This window comes from Platalea leucorodia, assembly GCF_965183815.1.
Source record: "Platalea leucorodia genome assembly, chromosome: 4".
Classification (NCBI taxonomy): domain Eukaryota; kingdom Metazoa; phylum Chordata; class Aves; order Pelecaniformes; family Threskiornithidae; genus Platalea; species Platalea leucorodia.
The window spans coordinates 56,586,236-56,611,040 of NC_138826.1; the positions used below are offsets into that span (position 1 = coordinate 56,586,236).

The following is a 24,805-nucleotide window of genomic DNA, read 5'->3' on the forward strand; positions in this document are numbered from 1 at the left end:
TCAGGAAGCTGGAAAAATACATTATTACCACCAAATCATAACAAAATTCCTACTTCTTCTCTCTCATCTATTGCATACATGCTTTTTATCATCCCATTGCCTTAACTGAATGTTGTTTGAGTGCGCGTCTTGCTTTCCTCAAAGCAGACAGGCAGGTGACCAGCAGTTGGGAGCCTTTACTCTAAAATTTCAGTCTCAAACTAAAGTCCTCATTTTAAAACTGCAGATCCTTCTTATAAAAAGAAGGAAAAAAAAAAAAAAAAAAAAAAAGAAAAAAAAACCCAGCCTTGTTCCTTCCTTAAAGAAACGTTACAATAGGTTCTCAAGTTCCTGGAGAGTGTGGAAGATAACTTCCTGACGCAGCTGGTAAGCGAGCCACCCAGGGGAGGTGCCCCGCTGGACCTGCTGTTTACAAACAGAGAGGGCCTAGTGGGCGATGTGGTGGTTGGAGGTTGTCTTGGGCTCAGCAACCATGACATGGTAGAGTTTTCAATTCTTGGAGAAGTAAGGAAGGGGGTCAGCAAAACCACTACCCTGAACTTTAGAAGGGCAGACTTTGGATTGTTTAGGAGCCTGGTTAACAGAGTCCCTTGGGAGGCAGTCCTGAAGGGCAAAGGAGTCCAGGAAGGCTGGGTGTTATTCAAGAAGGAAGTCTCAAAGGCGCAGGAGCAGGCCGTCCCCATGTGCTGAAAGATGAGCAGGCGGGGGAGAAGACCGGCCTGGCTGAACAGAGAGCTTTGGCTGGAACTCAGGGGAAAAAAAGGAGAGCTTACCACCTTTGGAAGAAGGGGCAGATGAGTCAGGAGGACTACAAGGATGTTGTGAGGTTATGCAGGGAGAAAATTAGAAAGGCAAAGGCCCAGCTGGAACTTAAACTGGCCACCACCGTTAAAGATAACAAAAACTGTTTTTACAAATATATCAGTGACAAAAGGGGGGCCAGGGAGAATCTCCCTCCTTTGTTGGATGCGAAAGGAAACATTACCACAAAGGATGAGGAGAAGGCTGAGGTACTCAATGCTTTCTTTGCCTCAGTCTTTAATAGTCAGACTGGTCATCCTCAGGGTATTCAGGCCCCTGTGCTGGGAGATGGAGATAGGATGCAGAGTGAAGCCCCGGTTGTCGAAGAGGTAACAGTCACCAACCTGCTCCTCCACCTGGATGCTCCACAAGTCATGGAGCCAGATGGGATCCACCCAAGGATACTGAGGGAGCTGGCAGAGGAGCTTGCCAGGCCACTTTCCATCATTTATCAGCAGCCCTGGTCAACCGGGGAGGTCCCAGATGACTGGAAGTTAGCAAATGTGACAGCCATCTACAAGAAGGGTCGGAAGGAGGAACTACAGGCCTGTCAGCCTGACCTTGGTGCCAGGGAAGGTCATGGAGCAGATCATCTTGAGTGCCGTTACGCGGCACGAGCGGGACAACTGGGGGATCGGGCTCAGCCAGCATGGGTTTATGAAAGGGAGGTCCTGCTTCACTAACCTGGTCTCCTTCTATGACAAGGTGACCCGCTTAGTGGATGAGGGGAAGGCTGTGGATGTGGTCTATTTGGACTTTAGTAAGGCCTTTGACACTGTCTCCCACAGCATTCTCCTGCAGAAACTGGCTGCTCATGGCTTGGATAAGTGCACTCTGCGCTGGGTTAAAAACTGGCTGGAGGGCCGAGCCCAGAGAGTGGTGGGGAATGGAGTCAAATCCACTTGGTGGCCAGTCATGAGTGGTGTTCCCCAGGGCTCAGTGCTGGGGCCAGTCCTGTTCAATATCTTCATTGATGATCTGGATGAGGGGATTGAGTGCACTCTCAGTAAGTTTGCAGATGACACCAAGCTGGGTGAAAGTGTTGATCTGCTGGAGGGTAGGAAGGGTCTACAGAGGGATCTGGACAGGCTGGATCAATAGGCTGAGGCCAATTTTATGTGGTTCAACAAGGCTAAGTGCCAGGTCCTGCGCTTGGGTCACAGCAATCCCATGCAACGCTACAGGCTTGGGGAGGGGTGGCTGGAGAGCTGGCTGGTGGAAAAGGACCTGGGGGTGTTGGCTGACAACTGCCTGAACATGAGCCAGCAGTGTGCTCAGGTGGCCAAGAGGGCCAATGGCATCCTGGCTTGTATCAGGAATAGTGTGGTCAGCAGGACCAGGGAGGTGATAGTGCCCCTGTACTCGGCACTGGTGAGGCTGCACCTCGAGTGCTGTGTTCGGTTTTGGGCCCCCCACTACAAGAAGGACATCGAGGTGCTGGAGCGTGTCCAGAGAAGGGCAACAAAGCTGGTGAAGGGTCTAGAGCACAAGTCTTATGAGGAGCGGCTGAGGGAACTGGGGTTGTTTAGCTTGGAGAAGAAGAGGCTGAGGGGAGACCCTATTGCTCTCTACAACTACCTGAAAGGAGGTTGTAGCGAGGTGGGGGTTGGTCTCTTCTCCCTAGTAACGAGTGGTAGGATGAGAGGAAACGGCCTCAAGCTGCGCCAGGGGAAGTTTAGGTTGGATATTAGGAAAAGCTTCTTCACTGAAAGGGTTGTCAGGCACTGGAAGAGGCTGCTCAGGGAAGTGGTTGAGTCTCCATCCCTGGAGGTATTTAAAAGAAGGGTAGACGTGGTGCTCGAGGACACGGTTTAGTGGTGGACTTGGCAGTGACAGGTTAACGGGTTGGACTCGAGGATCTTAAAGGTCTTTTCCAACCTTAACGATTCTATGATTCAAGTTGGATTGCACATCTATTAGAGGTGGATACAAAGGGTGGAAGTTCTCAAAAGAGAAGAGAAATATAGCCTTTGTATCTCCTTTCAGTTCCAGTATTCCTCCAGGATGCCCCCAGTGAATGAAAGCTATTCTCAGACCAGCTTAGTTTAGCTTATTGTCAGACCAGACTTGGCTTAGTCCTATTTTTCTTCTTCTGGCTATTCCCCAACTCCTTTCTCAGTCCCATCTCCCTAAATTTCTCTGAATTCTGTGGAGTTTAATTTGCCTAGAAGATGATCCATAATAAAGATGTGGGTCTTTTTTTTTGGAAATGAATATTCAATGTGTAAAATCTGTCAGACAAACATATATCAAACACAAACTAAAACTTACTTCTCATTCCAGTCAGCCAGCAAAAAGAAGGATCTTTTAACTGGTATATTTTTGCAAATCTTGACTTGACATATTGTCTTCCCAGCATAAGTTAGTGAACAGGAAAAAGAGAAAACTTTGTAGCTACAAAGAGAAGGGGGGGGAAAAAAAAAAAAGAAAAAAGATTAATTGTAATGTAACATGTCCAGCACAGGAAATTTGGGGTTAACCATTTAGAAACTTGTGAAAATCCATCCTTACATGCAAAAAGAATTAAAATAACGAATCTCATATTAATGTGGGGGCAAAGAAGATTTATTTTGGTTTTGTTTTGGTGTTTTTTTGTTTTGGGTTTGGGTTTTTTGGTGGTTTGTTTGTTTGTTTGTTTGTTTGTTTTATGTTTGGAATTCAGGAAAAGTACTTAAGACACCTAAATTCTGCTCCATGTTTTTGCCATTAAGAACAATATTTTTTTTTCATTATTGCAGTCAAAGGAAGTTTGGACATAAGTTTTGAAGTGTTACAACTTGCTCATCATACAACTTCAGTCAACCATAAATCTATTTATACTTACTTTTCCCAATCAGTAAAAAAACAGGTCAGTAATTTAGTGAATCTATGCATTCATTACAGAAGAAGCATTAAAGCCCTCTGTGTTGGAATTCTTCAGATACTTAACTGACTAGCTTCATAGTGTAATTCAGGTCTGAATCTGTTGGTTTCATATTCTTCTTATTGAAGTCTTATAATATTTTAGTCAAAATAGAGGAATAGCATATAATCAACTAATGTTCATAACCGGTCTGTGAACTTCCAGATCTTCCTGCCACTCTCAGCTTTAGACCACATTCTGTACAAGAATGAGGAACATAGGAAACAGAGTCAAATCTGAACAACAAATCTGAAGCATTTGCAGATTGAAGGTATCTGGCTTTGCCTTATTTACAAGCATGATTATTGATCTCTTCCAGAACATTATAATAATTGTTATAGTTATTGTAACAGATATGTTTTTTCTTTTTTTCTCTCTCCCTCTCTTTTTTTCCCTTTCCTTTTTTTTTTTTTTTCTGAAATTCAAAGAAAAGGATCTGGAATCTGTAGTACCTATGAGGTATCGATGCAGAGAAAGGAAAAAAATACAAGACTAGAAAATGCTTCTGTCTAAACATTACAAACAGTTGGAGGATACTGCAGGAAATAATAGGTTTTAATACGATCAAATGATTAAGCATTGCTGTTTAAACAAAAGTATTGATACACAATATAGAGACATATCCATGACTTATACACCATAAGGACCTAATCCTGGAAAGATTAATGCTTACACAATGCTTCAGTCTGACTGAAGTCAGAAAGGTTGTTCAGAATACACGCACTTCAATTCATTTTAGGTCTGTGTAGAGCATTTTGCCTAGGTACCCTCCCTGTGAATTCAAAGGCATGACTCTCTAGTCTTGTCCCAAAGATCACTTCATATCATCCAGATGTAGATAGGAATCTGATTTTTGGGGGGATGTAGAAACAAATACAGACAAACATGAAGCTAGCAATGTTATGCCACCAGCATCAAATAGGGCATATCTGCTTGGGTTTTAAATGAGATAAACCAACAAATTTATTTAAAAAAGGAATGAAAATACAGTAAAGAAAGCTAATCAGTTTTGCAACATTATTCTGCAACTTGTAAGGTCTCTGCCGATCTTTTTAACGAGGACAGTAAGACTAGAATTGAGAGCATAAATATAAAAACTGACAAAAGTCAATCCACAAAAGTGAACTTGAGAGGGATTTGACAGGACGCTAACATGATTCTGTAAAACATAAGACAGTTCACTCTCCCTTATCTCAAATGATTAAAAGAAACGCCATTTAACACATACTAGTATGTATGGAAAAAAAACACCAATGTGAGACAGACAGTGAGGGATGTCAAAATTCTAACATTTATAATACATATATATATATATATATGCAGGAATACATATTAAAATACATGTTATGAACAGCAGCAAGATGATAAACCGTGACCTTCGGGAAAGGGAGAAAAAGACTTGTGACATAACCAGCATGAATTCATGCAGTGCAGAAATAAGAACAGGGAGTATGCATGTGAATGAAGTTAGTAAAAGTATTTGAGGAAAGTAGGTGTCAGAGCGGCAGCCCATGTTAAGAAGTTCATGCTAGCTATGAAGACTGGAAAGGGAGATTAAGGAGGAAGAGAGATTCTCATTTTCACATGCTTGAACATAGCATTCAAGCCATATGTAATTTCACATTTTTCTGGTAAAACATAAAATGCAGTGGGAATAGTATAACCATCTGCAAAGTCAGGATAGTGATTATAGTTCTGTATTTTTACCTTAACTAATGCAAATTCTCTCAGATTTTTATTAAACTGCTAATTAAAACTAATGCTGTATAGTACACTATCTTGCTCACAGTCTAATGCAAATGATCCCACTGTTTTTTAATCAGTCATTTGGAATTCAAGGTGAAGTGGGAGCAAGTGGAAAGTATTAATAAAAACTTGGAGAACAGCATTATGACTCATAAAAATAATGCTACCAGACTGTAGACACCTGTTCTCCTTTGATTGCACTCGAGTGGTAAGAGGAGAACATCAGTTCTGCTCAGAGTAGGAAAAGCAGCTATTTGAAGAGACAACTAATATGACCAAGTAAACAATTCAGAAGAAAATATTTCAATCAGCTTTTCATTAAAGATGCTTCCCTTTTTTCTTTCATCTGCTACACTGATATACTAGGTATACTTGGACCTATAAATATACTTATTTCAATCACTATCTATAAAGATCATCAAGGCACATGCTTAGCCAAGTAATGTAGTTTGAATACACCAAGAGCAAAAATTGCTGATAAAGCCTCATTCAGATTGAGTTTAAGCAAGCACCCCTCTGTTTAAATTCGTAAGCTGGCCTTCAGTCCCTCCAGTTACTCGTACTGCAGAGGTCACACAAAGTCCCAATCCAAATTCTCTTGGCACCCGCCCTTTCCTCCCTCCCTCTGAGCAAGTTGGTCACGCAAGCATTTGTACACATACCTGTCAAGGCTAGTACTCTGACCTTGATTCTATTACCCTCCTTCCACACTGGTCAAGGGCAACCATCTAGGCCACCTCCATGGTTCTCCACCTGTCTATGGGGCCTGGAAGTCTCCTAGTCAGTCAAGCTGAAGTAAGTGTGCTTTATACTAGAAATACAGTAGAGATACACCCACTTTCAGTCTCCAACATTAATATAGGAGTATCACCAAAGCAACAGAGGTACGCTAGCATCCGTGAAAAACGTGATCATAAGAGACAACACCCCGTCTTGTAAGCACCTGCTATATCTCCTCCTACCTGTTTACCCAGGCTTCTGGGATGTTATGGGCAGCATAAACAGTGAAGCTGAGCTGGGAATCTAGGCTGATGTCTGCACATGAAGGGCTTTTAGGTATGCTGGCAAGCTGGAAATTTGCATCAAAGCTGCTGCTGTAAACATGGATGAGACAAGAGATGGCCATGGAGAGCTCAGTCACAGCAGCCTCTATTAATGCTGAGAAGAGAGAGAGAAATAAATAAAGGTTAGCAATAGGTCATTTATGAAGAACCATATTTATCTTAAACCATCAGTTATGGCTTTAAAATGCTTCCTAATAAAATTTAATTAAAATGACATAACCTACCAACTGAAGCCAATTAGCCATCTGTGCTTCTGAAACCAGCCTTAGCTCATTTCTGGTGTATCATTAAGAGTCTTTCATTACAGTGCTTTCAAATTAAGGCATTTTCAAAGAAAGCATTTTAAACTACAGCAAGTTAGTGTGTGCCTCAGATATGCCATTTTAGTCTGTTATTTTTTTGTGCTGGAAAGATTTTTATTATGTAGGTATTTTGTAATTTCAGTAGCTAAGTAGCTTCTTAGTTCAAGGGAACTGGCAATGCAGCAGTAGAATGGAGAAAAGGCACTGGTTAAATTTTAAGACTATAAAGCTGTTGCAACTGTAGATAAACAATTCATAAAATATATACAGTAGCAGCCACAATCAGACATAGTCAGCATTCAGATGGTCATAGATTGGTGATAACATTAAACAATGATGGACGCTGAAATACACATCTATATGGATATATATGAAATGCAGGCTGTACCCTCATTTATATCACATCTTTATTTATGTTATTTCCTCTGGCTTCAGCTCTGCAGTGCTCTTTTTCTGCAGTTACTGGCTTTTATCCATCTTCCCTCTCTCTGTGTTTTTGGAGCAGCTAGGGATTGCCTGATTGCCAGTGTAAATTAGAATCCCCAGTCCTGGCGGCCTCCATTGAGTGAAGAGAGCTGGTACAAGCACTCATTTCTCAGTCAAGAGACAGGTTGAGAGAGAAAACGTCAGAGTACATTATATCGTTCCAAGATCAGGATGATTTCTCTAGAGTAAGAAGGAGTAAGAGGAGTACCCCAAATTCTCCTTTTTCCCCCCCCTCTAACTCATGGGTTCCTACATGATCAAGAACATACTCTCATCTGTTACAGTTCCTGACATACTCCCTAAACTTTTCTGGCCACTGTATCCAGCAGTCATCTATTAGCTGTCTAATAGCATCTATTGAAAAAAAAAAAAAAAATTCCCAGGAACAGGAAGCCTGAGACTTGCTTACATTAGCTTTCTATACTCAGGATAGGTGCAGGAATCCTGCCCAACATCAGATATGGATACCATGATTCACTGGACTTAGCTATCTCAGTTTCCTGACAGAAATGTCTCCAAAAAACCTATCCTTGGTCTGGAATTTTATTCCCCTTCTTTGATACATTTTTGCCTTTAAACTAGCAAATACTCAGAAATACTGAGTCACAAAATGCATTGCAAACAGTGCAATGGAATTATTTCAGTCTTCATTTTATAATAGAGAAATTTTAACTATGGAACAATAGAGATATAGATAAAATTGTAATAGTTTGACATATAGTAGGGTTTGCTACTGGAAATACTGACAGCAAATTACCGCACTCACGAATGACGGGCTAGAATACTACACCTTTTCATGTTGTAATCATCTTCCACATATGAAAACTGAATCATTTTAGGGACTAACAAGTTAAGAAAACTCCGTCCTTTTACTCTCTCTTTGTGCATACTTCTCTGTCTAGCACTTGTTTTTAATTACCTTTTTATTTATTCTCTTTACTATTTTCTCCATTTATCATCCTTCACCATAATTGTTCTGAATAAATCTTTTCCTCTAATGAATTTTTTCCCTAGAATACCATTTCTCATACCCAGTTCTCTTGAACGTATAACAACTTAGTACCTTCCAAATTCAATGTTTAATTTGCACTGAATTCTTTTACATCCCAAGGAATTACCTGTAGTCATATACATAAAGCCTTCTTAAGAGGTCCAGAAGAGGACATCAGTGGACGATTATTTGAACCAGTATTTTCTACTTTATCTGAAAAGTACCACACTACATTAAGGAAAAACAGCTACTTAGGAGACTCCCTGACTCCAATCTGTTCAAAGTGGCAGACAGGTAGATGTAGTGTAATAGCAAAGCCCTTACTCATGCAAATTGGCCTGTTGAAGTCAATGATTGCTGAGTGGAACCTTCACAGCATTTTCTCCAAAAGAGGGTGAAATAGCTCAGAATCTGTGTAAACTTCCTGCTATTTGTTGAAATGTACCCTTTGGCCACCAGCAGTTTTTACACAATCCATATTATAGGCTGTAAGGCAGTGTTTCAAATTTTGTCTCCAGAACAAGAGGAAATATATTATATTTCAACTAAGCCACAGAAAAAAGGGAATACTCCTTGGACAAAAAAAAAAGAAAGTCAGGAGAAACATACACAATAGGGTAAATATTTTCCATAACAGAAAATTTACATATGCCAGGCAAGGAAGTGAATAAGATGCAAGATGCTTATCACTATATGCAAGCTATCTTGTTCACTGGCCATGTTTGCAGAAGAAGGACTCTCATGATTTACCTGAGAGACAAAACTGAATGCCAGATACGTAAAAAACAGTCAAACAAACAAACAAAAAACTACCAAAAGTGAGGGAAAACAAGGAAAAGCACAATTTCTGCCTCAATTATTTATAACATGCTTCAATCTGTCAGTGGTGAGGTGAAGAAAGTTTCCTGGGTGTCAGGGACCTGCTCACCCTACAAGATTTACATGGCTAGATGGGGCAAGGTTAATAGTCTTCACTTGGTTGCAGACAATATCCATGAGACTCCTTGCTGAAGGGAGCTAGGAAATGGTCATCTTTTTCCTCTCTCTCCAATTTCCATCTTTCACCCATGGGCTTGCAGTCTGTGCCTGAATGCAGAAACGGAACCAGTTTGGAAGCAGAGCCTGGGGGGGCGGACTACAGGCTGTCTCTCTTGCTAAGATGGCATGTGAGAGGTGAAGACAGCAACAGGACAATCAGTTCAGCTGTCAGCAAAGCAACACAAATGAAACTTCAGCTTTATTTATCTAATTATTAGGAGATCCAGAATGAAGATTGTATCAGGAACAGAGTTCCTCAGGTGTAAGCAAATGAACAAGTATGACCTGGTCTGCAGCTGCAACATTTTCCTACATTTATTTTCTTACTCTTGTCAGCTCTCAGTTTAAAATGATTCTGTGATTTCTGTGCCAGAGTCAGCTCTTCCCCCCCCCCCCCCCCCCCCAAACTCCACTCATTAAGCCTGGTAGCAATTAACTAAATTAGAGACAAACATCTTGGCTAGTCTGTAAGTGTCCATTACTCACAAGAGTTGGTCAGCATCTTTTCACTATATTTTTATGAACTGCTGAATAGGATTTGGTATGCTGCAATTATATCGCCCATTCATGAAGCCAGAGAACTTTACTGCTTTTTATGGCTTTTATGATTAATAAATCTTAGATGAGAAAGGACTATGGTGTTTCACTGATTTACATAGCACAGGCTATGGACCTCCTACAGCAGATTCACAGCTTCAGCTATGCCAGAGTTTATTTTCTAGAAAGGCGTCCAAGGCATAGCCAGTATCTAGGAGATGATGAATACACCACATCGCAAAGTGAAATGTGACCAAGATTAATAATCTCACAACTCAAACCTCATAATTTATTTCTGGTGTGAAATTATTTGGCATCACCTTCTCACTGTAGTTGAGAAGAAATGAGACTTGCAGAAATGAGATGAGCCCAACGCAAGTGAACTTTAACCACAGCTGCCAGATATGCTTATTTCTGACACATGTTCCTTGTACATGAAGTTTGAAGGAACAAATTTCACCCTTGGTAAGAAACAGAACAATCCACACCATCCCTAAAAGAGTTAATGAATATACCTGCAGGTGCCTTCAAGATTTAGTAAGGAACATACTAGCATATTCCCCATAGAAAACCACTTACTTTCTTCTCAGTCCAGTATTACAATTCACAGATTATTTTAGTGCCAGACCTTCCAACAGTGTAGGTACTTTGCTGTTATTGCACTAGCAGATGATGTCAATTTAACACATATTAAACACGCCCTCTCTGACTCTATATGCACATTTTCTCTGAGTGAAACATGACAAATACCTGGTTGAACAGAATTTGGAAGGAAGGCTTAAGACCCTTTTGATAGCTTAAAGATATTTTGGAGAACAGGAGCTTGATAATCTTCTTTCCCACTTATTTTCCGAGAGAAGAAAAAGAGCAATACCCTAAATACAGTTTAGGCCATACATGCACACAAAAAACACACAGAAAAAAACCTCTTAAGATTTAGGTAAGGTGCTAAGCAGCATTACTTAGACCATTATTATAATAAGATAAAGGCAAAACATGAAAAGGCTGTAATGCAAATGCTGATCAGATGCAGTTTCCAAGCACCAATATTTTCCTTATTGTTTCCTCCTACTAGTTGAAGAATCCTATAAATTGTCCCTTGAAAGAAACTTAATCTCCTGCTGTCCTGGTATCAAAAAGTCTCTGCTACTATATGCTTTATATAGTAGCAAGGCCTTGGTAACTTCCGTCTAATTTTTTTTGGAGAACTGGGGGGTTGTAGTTATTTAAAAATTGGTCTTGGTTAAAAACCCCCTGGCTTTCAGAACAACATATCAGGATGTAACACAGCAACTTAGAGGTGAAGAGCCATGCTCAGATTTTAAAACGATGCAGGAAACACTTAGGGAGATGAAAGGCAATCAATAAAGACCTCTTGACATTTTTCCATATTCTGAAACAAAAAGTGATTTTTCCAAAACAAAACTATAATGGCTTTGTGCTAGGAAAAGAAGGAAGTAGAGTTTTCAATTTTATATAGGAAAACCTTTAAAACACCTTCCATATTTTCCCCCTTCCTCCTTTTTTCTAAAAAAAACTTTCTGTGTTAACTATTTTTATGATCAGGTCTAGAAGCCACTATCAAATCCCAAGCACAATTAGTGAACCTTTACACCCTTAAATGTAACGACGACTTCATTAACTGTATCGTCATCAAGGTATCTGATTTCTGCATTTACTTGAAAAGATAGCAACTACAGCAATCAGCTGGAAAAGACTGTTGATTCAATATCATCTGTTCATGGTGCATACTAGACTTTCTGGGATGGGTCCCAGAGAACTACTGATCAAATTCCAAAAGCTGCTTATTATGCCTGATCCGGTGAAATCCCTGCCTGAAGTAGCAAGGCTGTAGACATTGTATAAACATTCATTCGTCAGCTTTTGAGAAACACACACAGACTCAGCTTTGTACCAGCTTGCAGCCTGTCATTTCATACTCTGGGTTGCAGCAAACTCCAATGCTAAATCTCTAACTCGAATAATCTTATTCTTTATTTTCTGGGAACACTTGATGCTGCAGAAAAGTGCTAATGTCTAGAAATGCCTATTGTTCCTCACATTTAAGAAGAAATTAAAAAAATACTTTGAGTACTAAAACATTGATATAATCTTCTAAGGACTTCATACAGAGGAAAAAGAACATGATCCAGACTTAGGCATAACATGGATAAGTACTGCTCTGTTCATAGCAATGGAATAATTTGGTTGGTCTACAGAGATAACACTGTTAATAAAGCTAGATATTGCAACACTGAATCAAGGCTAGATATTTTGAATATAGTCTTTGACTTGCTTAGTCCATGGGGAATGACTAATATTAAACCACTGATAATCTTTTATTAAAGAGAAAGATTAAAGTAGTTTCTAAACAAATTATTAAGTAAGGCTTTAATTTTAATAGTATCTTTTATCTTTTTCTCTTTTGTAGTAGAGAGAAGCTACAATAAAGAAAAATAAAACTCTTATGATACTTAGAGTAATAACTATCCCTTGGGGGAGGAAGAGGAGAGGAAAAAGAAATTATTAGTTGGAGTAACTGATTGCTGCTCTTGTTGTTCAAATTTGATCCTCTTTTCTTCAAGATAAACATGAATACATATAAGAGACAGAAAAGAACAGTACAAATGCGAAATGCAGTCTGTTTCCTCCTCAGCTGTCAATGCTGACTTCATTTGCAATTGTGCTGCTAGAGAAAGCAAAGCACATGATTTTTAGCTTCCTGGAGATCTGGAAAAATTTACCAGCACTGAGCTAAGGTGGTGATTTTACTTTACTTTTGGGTCACAGGCTTACAAATTTTTGCATGCCTGCAATTCTAGCCAGCTAAGAATAACAAAGCAAAAACAGGGCAGGAAGCGAACGAGGTGGAAAAGGAAACACAAAGGTGATTTCAGCATGCCCCATGGCATTAACATGAAGGTGAGCACAGAGAAGACAGGGACTAAGGAAAGCTCATGATCCCCAGAAGAAGAGACGTGTAGAATGGCTTTGTCCACTTCTTGGGGATCAGGCCTAGGTTCCAGCAGATCAATTTTGGTCATTGCTCTCACACTTTGCTTTTTATCAGACATGCCCTTAACACCACCTTTGATATGATAGCTAGACTTTTCTGTTAACACTCATTAGCCTAACTTTAAATATTTTGCTAGCTTTTAAAAGTTTATTTAATAGGTGCACATGTAAGCCACGTGGTACATTAAAATGTACATGAAATGTATATCACTGCATGTAAGAGATCAGTTTGAATTTTGGTTACCTTGGATAACTTTGAATGTAGGCTTCTCCACAGAACGACTAATTCTCTGGCAAGTTCTGACTTGTAATTAGTAAGCTGCAGTTTCTAGTATTACACCACTGAAAGGATTCTGCAATTGTTATGAAATTAGGGTGTGCCAAGAACAAACAGAGAAGCATCACTCTTCACAGTTGAAGGTTCCCTGTCATAAATGAATAGGTACAGAGAAGTAGAGTGTGTAAAAAAAAAATCTGATTCCTTTACTGTTATTCAATAAATCAGATTTCCCTTGAGGAAGCTGCTGATTCAATGAAGTCCAAATTTGGAAATATCTTTAAGTAGAGGAATGTTTTAGATCCTTTCCAGCCAACTTTTCTGAACAGTGTGAAGAAGATGTTTCTAAGGTAGATGTTGATTAGTAACTATTCATTCTTTTCATCATTAACAATTAGTTGCCATTAAGAGTGTTAAAAATAATTCATGGGATAAATTACTATATCCAAGGGAGAAAATCCTACAAACTGTATTTACCTTCTCCTCCCTTCTGCCCTTCTCCTCCCTTCTGCACCTGTGTGTTCTCCCCTGGCCCTCCAGCTGCTTAGCTTTTCCTGGCAGCTTACAAATATAATTGCTGTTCCTTTGTTTGCTGTTCATGAAGTTGAATAATGGTGAAACAAGCCTGGCATTTGGAATCCTGCATTTGAACCACATCTGTGTTTGAAAGGCTGCTGCAATCTTTGTGGTTGCTTCACCTTTTTGCCTCTCTGAGCACACTGCGACTGAGAAAAGCAGACAGAGGAAAAAAGAAAGAGGGGGGGGGGGGAAAAAGCATCTCAGAGGCCACTTTTTTCCTCAAACACAGTGGAGAGAGACCACCATTGCACAGCACACCCCAGCTCACCCCAACGTTCAGATCAAGGGCCCTTTGAAAACATCCGTGTAGCACCCCCAGCTGGGTGTCACAGGCCAGCCACAGAGGGCTAGAGCAGGACCCATGCCCCGACGTGGCCGTCCCCTCCGGGAACCCAACGCAGGCACCCATGACAGGACAGACTCTTGCACATCCCTCAGTCTGCGAGGTGCTCCACAGTAATGCTAACAGTACTGGTCATTAGCCAATGAATCTAAGCTAATTTTAACTGAGGAATTACATAAGGCAGGGTCTATGATTTTGTCCATTACTGTTAATTAACCTACACTTCTTACAACTCATTTAAGACAACACATCATTTGCACAACAAAAGACAGCAAAGAACTAAAGCTTAAGGAGGGAGCAATGAAAGTTATTGGAGCCGAGTAGAAAAGCCAGACACAAAAATAATTTTTTAGGCTTTCATGAAGTTCTTTATTTTCCCTTTTCTCTGCAGAAAAAGTTGGGATTAAGGACAACTGTTATGACCACCACTAATTGTAATCAGTTCTTTCACTCTACTATTTGTTCCCTATATTTGAATCTCCATAGTTTTGGGAAATGCTATGTTTTATTTACATTTTTAGATCACTTACATTTTAGCTTGTCATAGTTACTTTATAATATGACTAAATAAGCAAACGTGCAATATGCCAACTATAACAGTTCACTAACACAAACAAATAGAAAAACCTGTGTTTTCTGATGATACATCTTGAATTAACATAGTTTAAAAATAACACTTTACCTTTGTCTGGTGTTTCCACACTTTGAAGTGAGTTCTAGAAAGACAAAACCCAAGGGAAAAAGTAATCAGTTAGTTCAGAAAAGACCAGATAGCAGTTATAATGGTTTTAGGATTAGTACTTATGGAAATTAAGGTTAGAAAGGGGAAGGATGTATTCTAATGTTATGATGACAGAAGACACAACTGGGATTCAGAGAACCAGGACCTGCTTTCTATGTCTTCCACCTGCTTTCTCTACCATCTCAGACAAGTCACTCAGGACCTGATTTCTGACAGTATTTAGGCATGTCAAGATACAAAGAAGCACTTGTAAACATTTGAAGTGCATTCACGTTTTTAGCCTCTGCATTGGTATAACAGGGATAAGAATACCCTCTCCACCCCTTTGCATGCCTTCTACATTCATATGTGAATCCCACAACCATGCTGAGTAGGCCGAGCCTCAGCATCCTTTCAAAGCTGAGGAGCACCAAGTCTCCACTCAAGTGGCCCACATTTCATCTAAGCTCCTGTGCCAAATCAGCAAAAATAGCTATACTCTTCAAAGGCCTTTGATCAGGCAGCTAACCACAGTTGGCCAACAGGAAATATTAGGTGCCGGGATTTAAGGGGTGTTTTTGCCCTTGGTGCCTAAACGCAGCTCTTGATGCCTAACATTACTTCAGTATCTGAATTCCCACCTCTCATATCCCATTGCTGTCAGCAGGAACTGCTGGGTGCTTATGACCACTGAAAGGTCAGGCCAGTACTGCCTGTGCCTCCCTGCCTGCACAGTAAAAACCACCAGCATGTCCAGCAGCTCTGCACGTCTCCTGGCAGGACAGACGGCACCCGCAGCCCCGGGGCCACAGGTGGGACCCGGCCTCGGCTCAAAGTCAAGTGTGGGCGACTGTCTTGCCCTGCTGGCTGCTCAGTCTGCGCTGTCTTTGCCTGGCTCTGACATCAGGCTCGCATGTACCAAGGTGACACAGAAATAAGTTAGTGAGGTGCAAATCTTGACCAGAGAGACTAACAAGTTAATTCTGTATTTCAGTATTGCCTGTGGCTTACACTGTTTGAACCCACATCCCTGAAACATTTACTATCCTTTACAGTCATTAATCCCTTTGCAGTGGGTTGAGAATGCTTCGTGTTAGTACATATGTATTCAGCAAGATGCTTCTTAAAAATTACAATGCACACAGAGGTGACATAAGAAGTACAATGCTGGATGTACATTCTCCCTCCGGTACCCAGCTTGGAGCTGCCAGAATTTGTCTGGTAAATATGAAGAGAAGTCAAATGCTTACTTGAGGGGAGAAAAGCAACCTCCGGGCTGAGAAATACACTTTCACAATCTTTATAATGCAGTGAGACAAATGGGAACAGAGGCCTTTGTTCAATTCTCTCAAATTTTGGAAAGTAAACAACCTTTTGGAACAGCACTTATAATTTCAACATAGCGTAGCCCATTTAATATATAGTGGATTAGTGCCTGTTCTGGCAGGATTTGATCTCCTAGGACTTTTTGTGAGCTGCTGTAAGAAAGGAAGGAGAGGGAAAGAAGAAAAAAAAAAAAAAAAAAAAAGAGATGAAAAACATTAATTGTGCAGCAGGCCCAGAGTTTCCTCTGAATGGATTTTAAAATCCCAGGGTTAGGTTGGTTAGAGACTGAATGAATCACATTTATAAAGAGATGCCATCAGTTAAGAAGAAACTATCACTGGTGCCAGTTGCTTTCATAATCTCTTAACCACAGTACAGGAATGCACAGTACTGGCAGTGAGGAGGCAGTAAGGAGGTAATAAGTACAGTTTAATTAAACACAGAAGATTGGAAGTAAGTTTCTTTGGTTTTCTTTTTTTTCATAAAACTAGAATTAAATAGAAGCACATTGAAGTTTGGGGTTTTTTTAAGTATGCAAGCACCCATGTACAGATACGTCTACACAAACATATACTGGCACCCTATGTAATTTACATTGGAAGGAGGAAGCAGTAGTTTCCCTGAGGCATTATGTGCACATGAAGCTTGCCAAATGGATGCGTTAAAAGGTATTCCACACAAAACCACACCATACATTACACTAAAGCATCAGGAAACCATGGTGAAAAAGCAATTAGAACTTTTTTTCTGGTATTTCTCCCTTACCTGATATGTAATGCTGCTGCACTTGAGATGTAAGAGGTAGTCTCAAAAATTTCACTTTACTTGTGCTGCAAGTTACCTGCTTGTCTGAAAAAAAACCTCTCTTCTACTTAACAAAAAGTCTTGGGGGTACTACGCTGATGAATATAATAGAAACAATTCAAGCAGACTGACAAGATGCAATAATATTGCAGTATTTAATAATTTTGTCAGTAGGCAGAATTCACATAAAATGCCCCTACACTTCAGTATGAATTTAACTCGGAAAAGGTTTGGAGGAGTTGGTACTCCATCAAACATCCAACTGCTGAGTACTAATTTCGGCTGCATGTGTTGATACAGACAGGAGAGATGATCCACTGTCTTTGTATAAATATTGATAAATATAGATAAAATCAGATTTTGTTATATTTATATACTATTCTATACATGAGGTAGTTGCATATAATGTGTAATCTATTTTCATAAAATGGAAGAGCGTTCAAGATACAGAACATGCAGAAATATATTTTACTGCTTTTATGACTTTTATAGTTCAGTTGCTGCTGAGAAAGGTGAAGCTCTTCATAAAATCAAAACTGAACTTTTTCTAGGTTACTGAAGTCTAATCGACTGTCCTAGCACTTATTTCTCAAAGGAGTAAAAAGCAAGCAGCAGCAACAGTGTTTGCTGGTGCAGGAACATTTTGACTTTTTTTTTTCTCCATTTGTTTGAAGTTAGTTGTTAGTCAGGTCTGCTTCAGCAAGGATGGAGTAAGGGGGAGAGGAGTGTCAGTCAAGGTCATAGACAGCCTTTACAGGAAGGCTTCAAGGGACAGACAACTAGTTCAGCTAACCAAGCCTGAAAGGGAATGTTAAGGGAGCAAAACCTCAATAACTTAAAAACTTTATAAAAAATGAGTAACAATCTAGTCAGTATTCTCCAAGAGAAATGTGGAGACAAGCAGTTTCTTATGTGAATATTAAGACAGAAAAATATTTTAAGACTAGTGATAAAATATTCAAATAGAACAGAATCTTTTTAACATTCAGAAGAGGCTATTCAGGGACAGTATCATTTCACTCATTACAGATGAGCAAACACCATCATTATCATCGCTACCACGACCTCTTTATCATTTTTAGCCTCTGGAGATTACAGCCAGGACAGCACTCTACTGTGCTGGAGACTGTACATATAGATAAGGAGAAGCATTCCTTGCTCTGAAGAGCTTATAATTTAAATAGGTAAAACAGAAAAAGGAAAGTGTATTACTCCCTCTGTGTGAGGAAGTACATGGAAGTTGGTTCAGCAGAACCTGTATATATCTGAGACTATCTATACAGTGGAGTTGGAAATTGGACAGATGCTGCAGAGTGAGCGATGGCAAGCTGGGAACACTTGGAGCAGGGTTTTTTGTTTGTTTGTTTGTTTGTTTTTACAACAGGATAGATCAGCTCATAATTCAAAAGATGACCTGTACTCCTTGGGTTTTATCCCATTATCTTATTCTTCATGGCATGACATGCGGGGTTTTCCGATTGCTCAGGACAGGCCACACTAATACCGAACTGATTTGGCTCTTTGATCACTATATCTATTTTGCTGCTAGAACTGAGAGGATGGGGCTGAAAATGGACTCAGGGATACTCAGCAAATATAAGCCAGTCATAGGAAGCAGTCTACACATTGGGTTCACAGAGCTGACCTGAACACTCGAAGAGAAAATACACTAAACTTCTCTTAACTCCAAAAGAAATCCTTTAACAAATTAGTCCCAATACATTTTTTCTGCTCTAATTCCTTCCTAAAGGAGAACATGTTCTGTTACTGTCCTCTCTATCTTTTTACTGGACCAAGCTCTTTATCTATCTCTTAAGAAAGATTCTGGGTTGACAAATACTTTTCTCAAGGGGAAGATGCTGATCTGCCTGATGCCTCTCAGAACAGCCTGGGGTTTAACTGAAAAGCAGATCATGTGGGTCCCTTGTTACTCCTTTCATCTCTTTATCTACTGTATTTGCCCTCCAATATACAAAAAGAACTTTTCTTAAATGGAGATATTCTTATTTCCATTTAAGTCAACAACATGTCAGATAAAATGTGTGCTGTCACAGACCCATTTACGCTGGAATTTACCCAGAATAGTGACTTCTAATAATTGACGCTGAAGTGGACATGAAAAGATTTAGGATGCTATAGAAACAAGATTTACAGTAAATCACGACCTAGAAGGGCAGCAAGGCAAGGTGCTTAAGTGAATCAGCTAGCCAGTTCTGAGCAATAACAAAAAAAACTAGAGCTATGTTGTTTCTTGCAGTTTGGTCCTTAACAATACTTGACAACCTTTCAGAGAGACAGCACCCATAGAACTAATTCCAGAAGGCCACAGCTGGTTCTGCCCAGGGCCACACAGCAATGTCTGCTCTGTGATCTCTAGTGTCCTCTGTTCCAGAAACATGGTGCAGGGATTCACTTACAACCCAGACCTGCAGAGAGCCTCTTTGACGTTCTAGAGTTTATTTGCCTGGGTCCTGTGCTTTACCTAAGTTGGAAGTTATTCCTTCCCCCCTCCCATCCAAGAGGAATAAACAGAGGCTAAGAATGCACAGATTTAAGAAAAGAGGTTTTCTGGACGTCACTGAAGTCTCTTCAACTAATGTACTTTCTGCTCTTTGTGGAGTCTTTTCACCTTCCCTGTAAGATGATGACTATTTGAGGGTTTGAACCTGTCAAGAGTAAGTGTATATGGATGACAGTATATAATTAATTTGCTATATATCACTCCTATGCCACAAGAAATGTTATAAAAAGAATTACACTAGCTTTCCCCAGTCTTATGTTTGGGACTTCAAACCGTGTATCAGGCATAATTAAATAAATTCCACTTACATAGCTAGACGTGTTTCTAATTAATACTCACTAGTTAACTCAGTTAACACTAGTTATCCCATTGTTTACTTTCCTGTCCTAGGTGTTCTTACACATATCACAAGCCATGGGCTAAAAACAAACAAACAAAACAAAACCAAACCAAGACCCAAAACAATAAAGAGAAAGAATAAAAGTTTTATAAGCAGGTAACGGTCTGAGTACGCAAGCATCTTGCGCAGTTTGGCATGTTTTTCTAAAAAATATTTGCTGTGAGAACAAATGACAAGACAGAGACCATACAACAAAACAAAAAAAATTCCTTAATAACTTTTTTAAAAAGTAACTTAATAACTTTTAACTTAATATTAATAACTACTATTAATAATAACAACTAATATCATTAAAAATAAAAATAAATATAAAATGAAATAAAATAAATAATAACTAATAATATTAGTAACTTAATAACTTTTTAAAAAAGTGTGAAGAGGTAATTTCATTAGGGCAGGAAAGAATTAGCATGTCTTAAGGTTACACCAGACTAAATCCAAGTGATTAATGGCTTGATTTTTAAATTTGCTGAGCATCTGTACTTCCAAGATGCTGATTTCAAAAAAATTTTTGGGTGCTCAGAACTTCTGTAAATCAGGTCATAGTGACTTGTCCAAGGTCATACCAAAGCAGCTGATGACAAAACTGAGAACAGATGCCCTCCAAAGTCCCAATTCACAATTATACAGTAACCCCTGGAAAACCCACATCAGTGTTTTAAGAGTGAGTATTCCAGCTAAAATCAGGACTATATGATGCTGGTCCCTCTATGCTTAAATAGCAGAGACATTTCTATCTGAAAAACTCATAATTTAAGCAACATTTACAGAAGAAATTGTTTTTTTATTGTTAACAACCTATGCTAAATATATAAAAATTGAATACTTTGAAATCACATGATTTGATAAATGGGTGATGTGGCAAAACAGAGATTTGTCTGTTTGATGGGAATAAGAAAGAACAAGCAGAGGAGCATATCAGTTACAGTTAAACACAGAACAAGTCCTCTGTGGCTCCTCTGTCACACATTGTCAACCACCTTTTCCTTTTCTTTTTAGTGCCTCTACCTAATGCGTGTCAGAAGGAAAATATGTAGTAAGACAGTAGAATGGCCTTGATCAATCAGAAAATTAGTGATATCCATTCAAGCTCCAGTTTTAAAGAAAAAAATAGGACATCAACTTTCATCTTTTACCTGTGCTTTCAACAATTGCACTGCACGGAGTTTCTTGACTGCATCAGTAATGTCTCTGGTTTCCACAAAACAGAGGACACTGCAGATTGCTTTAGCTGCTTCAATCACATTATCAACTTTATGCTGTTGATAGCAAAGAAAGAAAAAAAAAAAAGCAAACAGTAGATGCATAACATTTATTAGAAATGCCTTACCATAAACTTCATGCCAGTGAGTATGTAGAAAATTATATCTGTTCATGCAAAATTCAAACACACCATGCATTAGTCTAGCTACTTTGAAATCGTTAGTGACCAATCTCCTAAGGATAGCATGATTTTTGTTGGAGTCCAACTATCTTCCACAAAACGTGCCTTGTTGAACTGTGACAAATTTGGTATCTAAGACTGATTTTGAGGCAAAACATTGGTTTGTCTGAACTTCATGAGCATAGAAGCACTGTAAAGAAACTTCTGAGGAAACCTGAACCCAAATGATTCACAAACTTTCTGAGGTTTTTATGATACTGTGAATTTATCCCTACTATTGTCTCCTACCCATCTCTGTGAGAGCTGGCAGACAGCCATCTTCCTCCTAAAAATAGTGACACTGTGGGAGGCTGCATAATCTGACACCTGTGGACTGAGTACTTCTGCAACTAGCTTTTCTGCAAAATATATATATAGTTCAAACTATTAAGTCTTATTGATAATAAATTTAGATCTTAGTATATTACCATATGAAAAAAATGTCTAGATGAATAATCTCAGAAATACTTTGGGGAATTCAAGAAAAAAATTTGGATTCCAAAGGAAGGAAAATGCAATCTTCAAATATCAAGTACTCTATGTTCAGGAAAATAAATAAATAAATTAAAATTAATGGGTTTCCTGCATAGTTATATCACTTCATTAAACCTTAAAATACATTCTCTGAACAAGTAGAAGCTCTCCTATAAATATTCTCCATGTTGCCGTACTGATAAACGCTCCTTTTAGTGCACTACAGCACATCTATGTACTGATAAAACCATTTCTCTAACTCATCCATTTCATGCCTGAAAAAGAAAAAATGTACCAAGATGAACCTTCTGTTTTCAAGTTTAAGGTCTATATCCAGACTGTACTGAGAAGGTTACCACCTGTCATTAATACAAATAAACATAAAAATATATTGAGGTTACTAATTCCACGTTACCTGCCTCAAGCAGAACTAAAGCAGGAATGAATTACATAAAATATCCTCAAATATCTGGTGGTCAGAATTCTTTTAAATATAAGTTGTTGGGGTTTTTTTAGTAGACAGCAATACCTTTTCATACTAGAGGATCTGGAGAGAAAAAGGTTATGTCTGACTCTGATCTCCTGAAAACTTTAGACTTTCCTTTTGTCTGAAGTTGATTCACCCCTCTGCCAATTTACAAGGAGCTCATTTCCTTTCTTTCATATTTCTTTCCTACCACTTAGATTTTTCAGTTGAACTCTTGCAGGATTTACTCTACACACACATACATTGCCAGCAGAAGTAGAATCCTGTCAAAATGGCATGGCTTTGTTATCATGTATAACACTGACAAAACCAAAGCATTATACATGCTGGTTTACTGTGCAGTTGTTGAGGAAATGCATATTTATATTTATATACACAAACCCATATATATAATTTTTAATTACTTTCTATAGTTTGTAATTAAAATTAAATACAATTCTAATTTAAATACATTTTAATTTATCATTTTTCTTCTTCACAATTGGATATGGTTTATTAGAACAAGGGATTTTATGTCTACAAAGACACATTCATGCAAGGCAATTTCCTGAGTAGTACACGAGCAATAGAAATACACAATAGTAATCCTTGAGTAGAGAAACAGCTATAGTGCTGGATGGAAAAAAAAAAACCACAACAGTTTATATGTTTTTGTACATAGATATATATGCTCTTCCACAAAGAGAGTTGGGTATCTTGAGGAATGTATCCATTTCTCTATAACATACTATTCCATTTAGAAATAAATTAACAAAGTACTTAATATTTTATAGATGCTACTGTACCATAGACTTTGTTTACACGGTAGCTACTTCTAAGGAGTATATTGCAGATCAAGGAGACTAAGCATATAAAAAAGTTGTATAATACTGTATACTATGAATGATGACTTCTTTCACACTATTTCTCTTTTTGGCTATTATCGTGTAAAGACTTTTCCTTTTCCAAATGTAGACATATGAGATTGATTTTTGTCCCAAAGAAGGGAAGACAGAGATTCATTTCTTACAGAAGTTTTACATTTTCTGAAAGTCCAAAAGAATTATAGTCAACATCTTGTATATGTTTTTTCCCTTTACATATTTAAATACCAGCAGAACCTTTGAAGGATATTTTGGTGTTTAAATTATTTATATGATAAAAAAATGCTACTTCATTCTTGGACTTCTACACTCTGTATTAAAAATTTACAAAGTTTTCTCTTTACATTAATAGTACATTCTGAATAGATTTGAAAATGAAGTGCATGTCAAATGATTATCAGGGCAATCAAAATGACTAATTGTTTGACTGCACACAATCTCTGGGAACACTCTTTACATTTCAACCCCAACAGCACCAATCCCACCCCAACCTTGTGCCAAATATCCTAAACTTTTTTTTTTTTCCATTTTCATTTTATAAACGCATTATCCATCATAAAATGAATTTTCCATTTATTGATCATTGCTAATAATAATAATGATAGTGGGCTTGTCACATAAGTCAGAAGTATTGGTATCTCCAAGGCTTTTTAACAGACATTCTTGAACAAGTAAATTCGGAAGTAGGTAGCTAAATGTGCAAAAAAATTATTATTTTTTTTAACTGAGAATCTCAAGATCTCTCTGATTAAAACTGAATGCTTAAGGAAATTCCAGCTGAGTAGAGAACTCACGCAGCTCTGTGTGTACTTATTTAGTGTATGTGAGTAGCTCCCAGTGGCTTAAAGTTCAGAGGGTGCTGAGGGTGGACTGTAGTGAATCAGAAGGGTAATAACCCTCCCAGTGATGCGAGTGCTGGCTTTGAAAATCAAGACAATTATTCCCATGTAACCTTGGGATAGGTGGCAGTTATAAAGATCCCAATTTTAAACCTTCTTAAAGGAATCTAATCAGATGTTAGAGAAAATAAATAAACAAGGATTCAACAAATAAGGGATTCTCATTTTTTGCTTTCTTTACTATATATTTATGACTATAACTTATTACATTACAGCTCCATAATTTTTCAAGCCACTTATTAAAGCAAAGCAGTAACACTAGTTTTAATTATTATAGGTTTGAAAAAGCTCCATACAGTCTGATGACTCTGAATGAAAACATCTGCATGGTGATCTGACCTATGTCATTAACTTGCAATACTGCTCTTTTAAGCAATTCATATCAACTTTATTGAGTGTCCCTGCGTAGACAAAACCTTGTTAAAAAGAATAAACTATGGAGAAATTTAGCTTTAGAGTAACACATGCGTATTTCTTGCATAGCATGAGTATTTGAAAAATGCCCTGTCTTCCCTTTATAAAAAGTTAATGATCTCAAGTAATTGCTTACTCAAGGTAAAAATCTTTAGCAAAAACAAATTTAACAGTGCTTCATTATAGGTCTGAGGAATATCTACAGAGCATCAGTTGCAGAGGGTGGATTGTTATACCTCATTAATGTTGAGATTATATCTTTCTTTGAATTTGGAATCTTCTTACCTTAGGGCCTAAAATTTCAAGTGAATGTGAGTAACTACACTGATGGGTCTACTTCAGTAAAGAAATATATATGCACATTTGAGTTTGGGGACCTCAGTTTTCCAAAT

General features: G+C 38.5%; 1 protein-coding gene across 1 annotated transcript in view; it reads right to left on the reverse strand.

Annotated features, from left to right (window-relative positions):
* Positions 1–24,805, reverse strand: part of PIK3C2G (phosphatidylinositol-4-phosphate 3-kinase catalytic subunit type 2 gamma) — a gene marked incomplete at both ends in the record, with an annotated part of 201,175 nt that overhangs the window by 141,882 nt on the left and 34,488 nt on the right. Inside the window, 4 exons of the mRNA XM_082311225.1 lie at positions 3,073–3,195; positions 6,412–6,607; positions 14,764–14,797; positions 20,990–21,112. Coding sequence (XP_082167351.1) covers positions 3,073–3,195; positions 6,412–6,607; positions 14,764–14,797; positions 20,990–21,112 — 476 coding nt within the window. The remainder of the gene's footprint in view (positions 1–3,072; positions 3,196–6,411; positions 6,608–14,763; positions 14,798–20,989; positions 21,113–24,805) is intronic.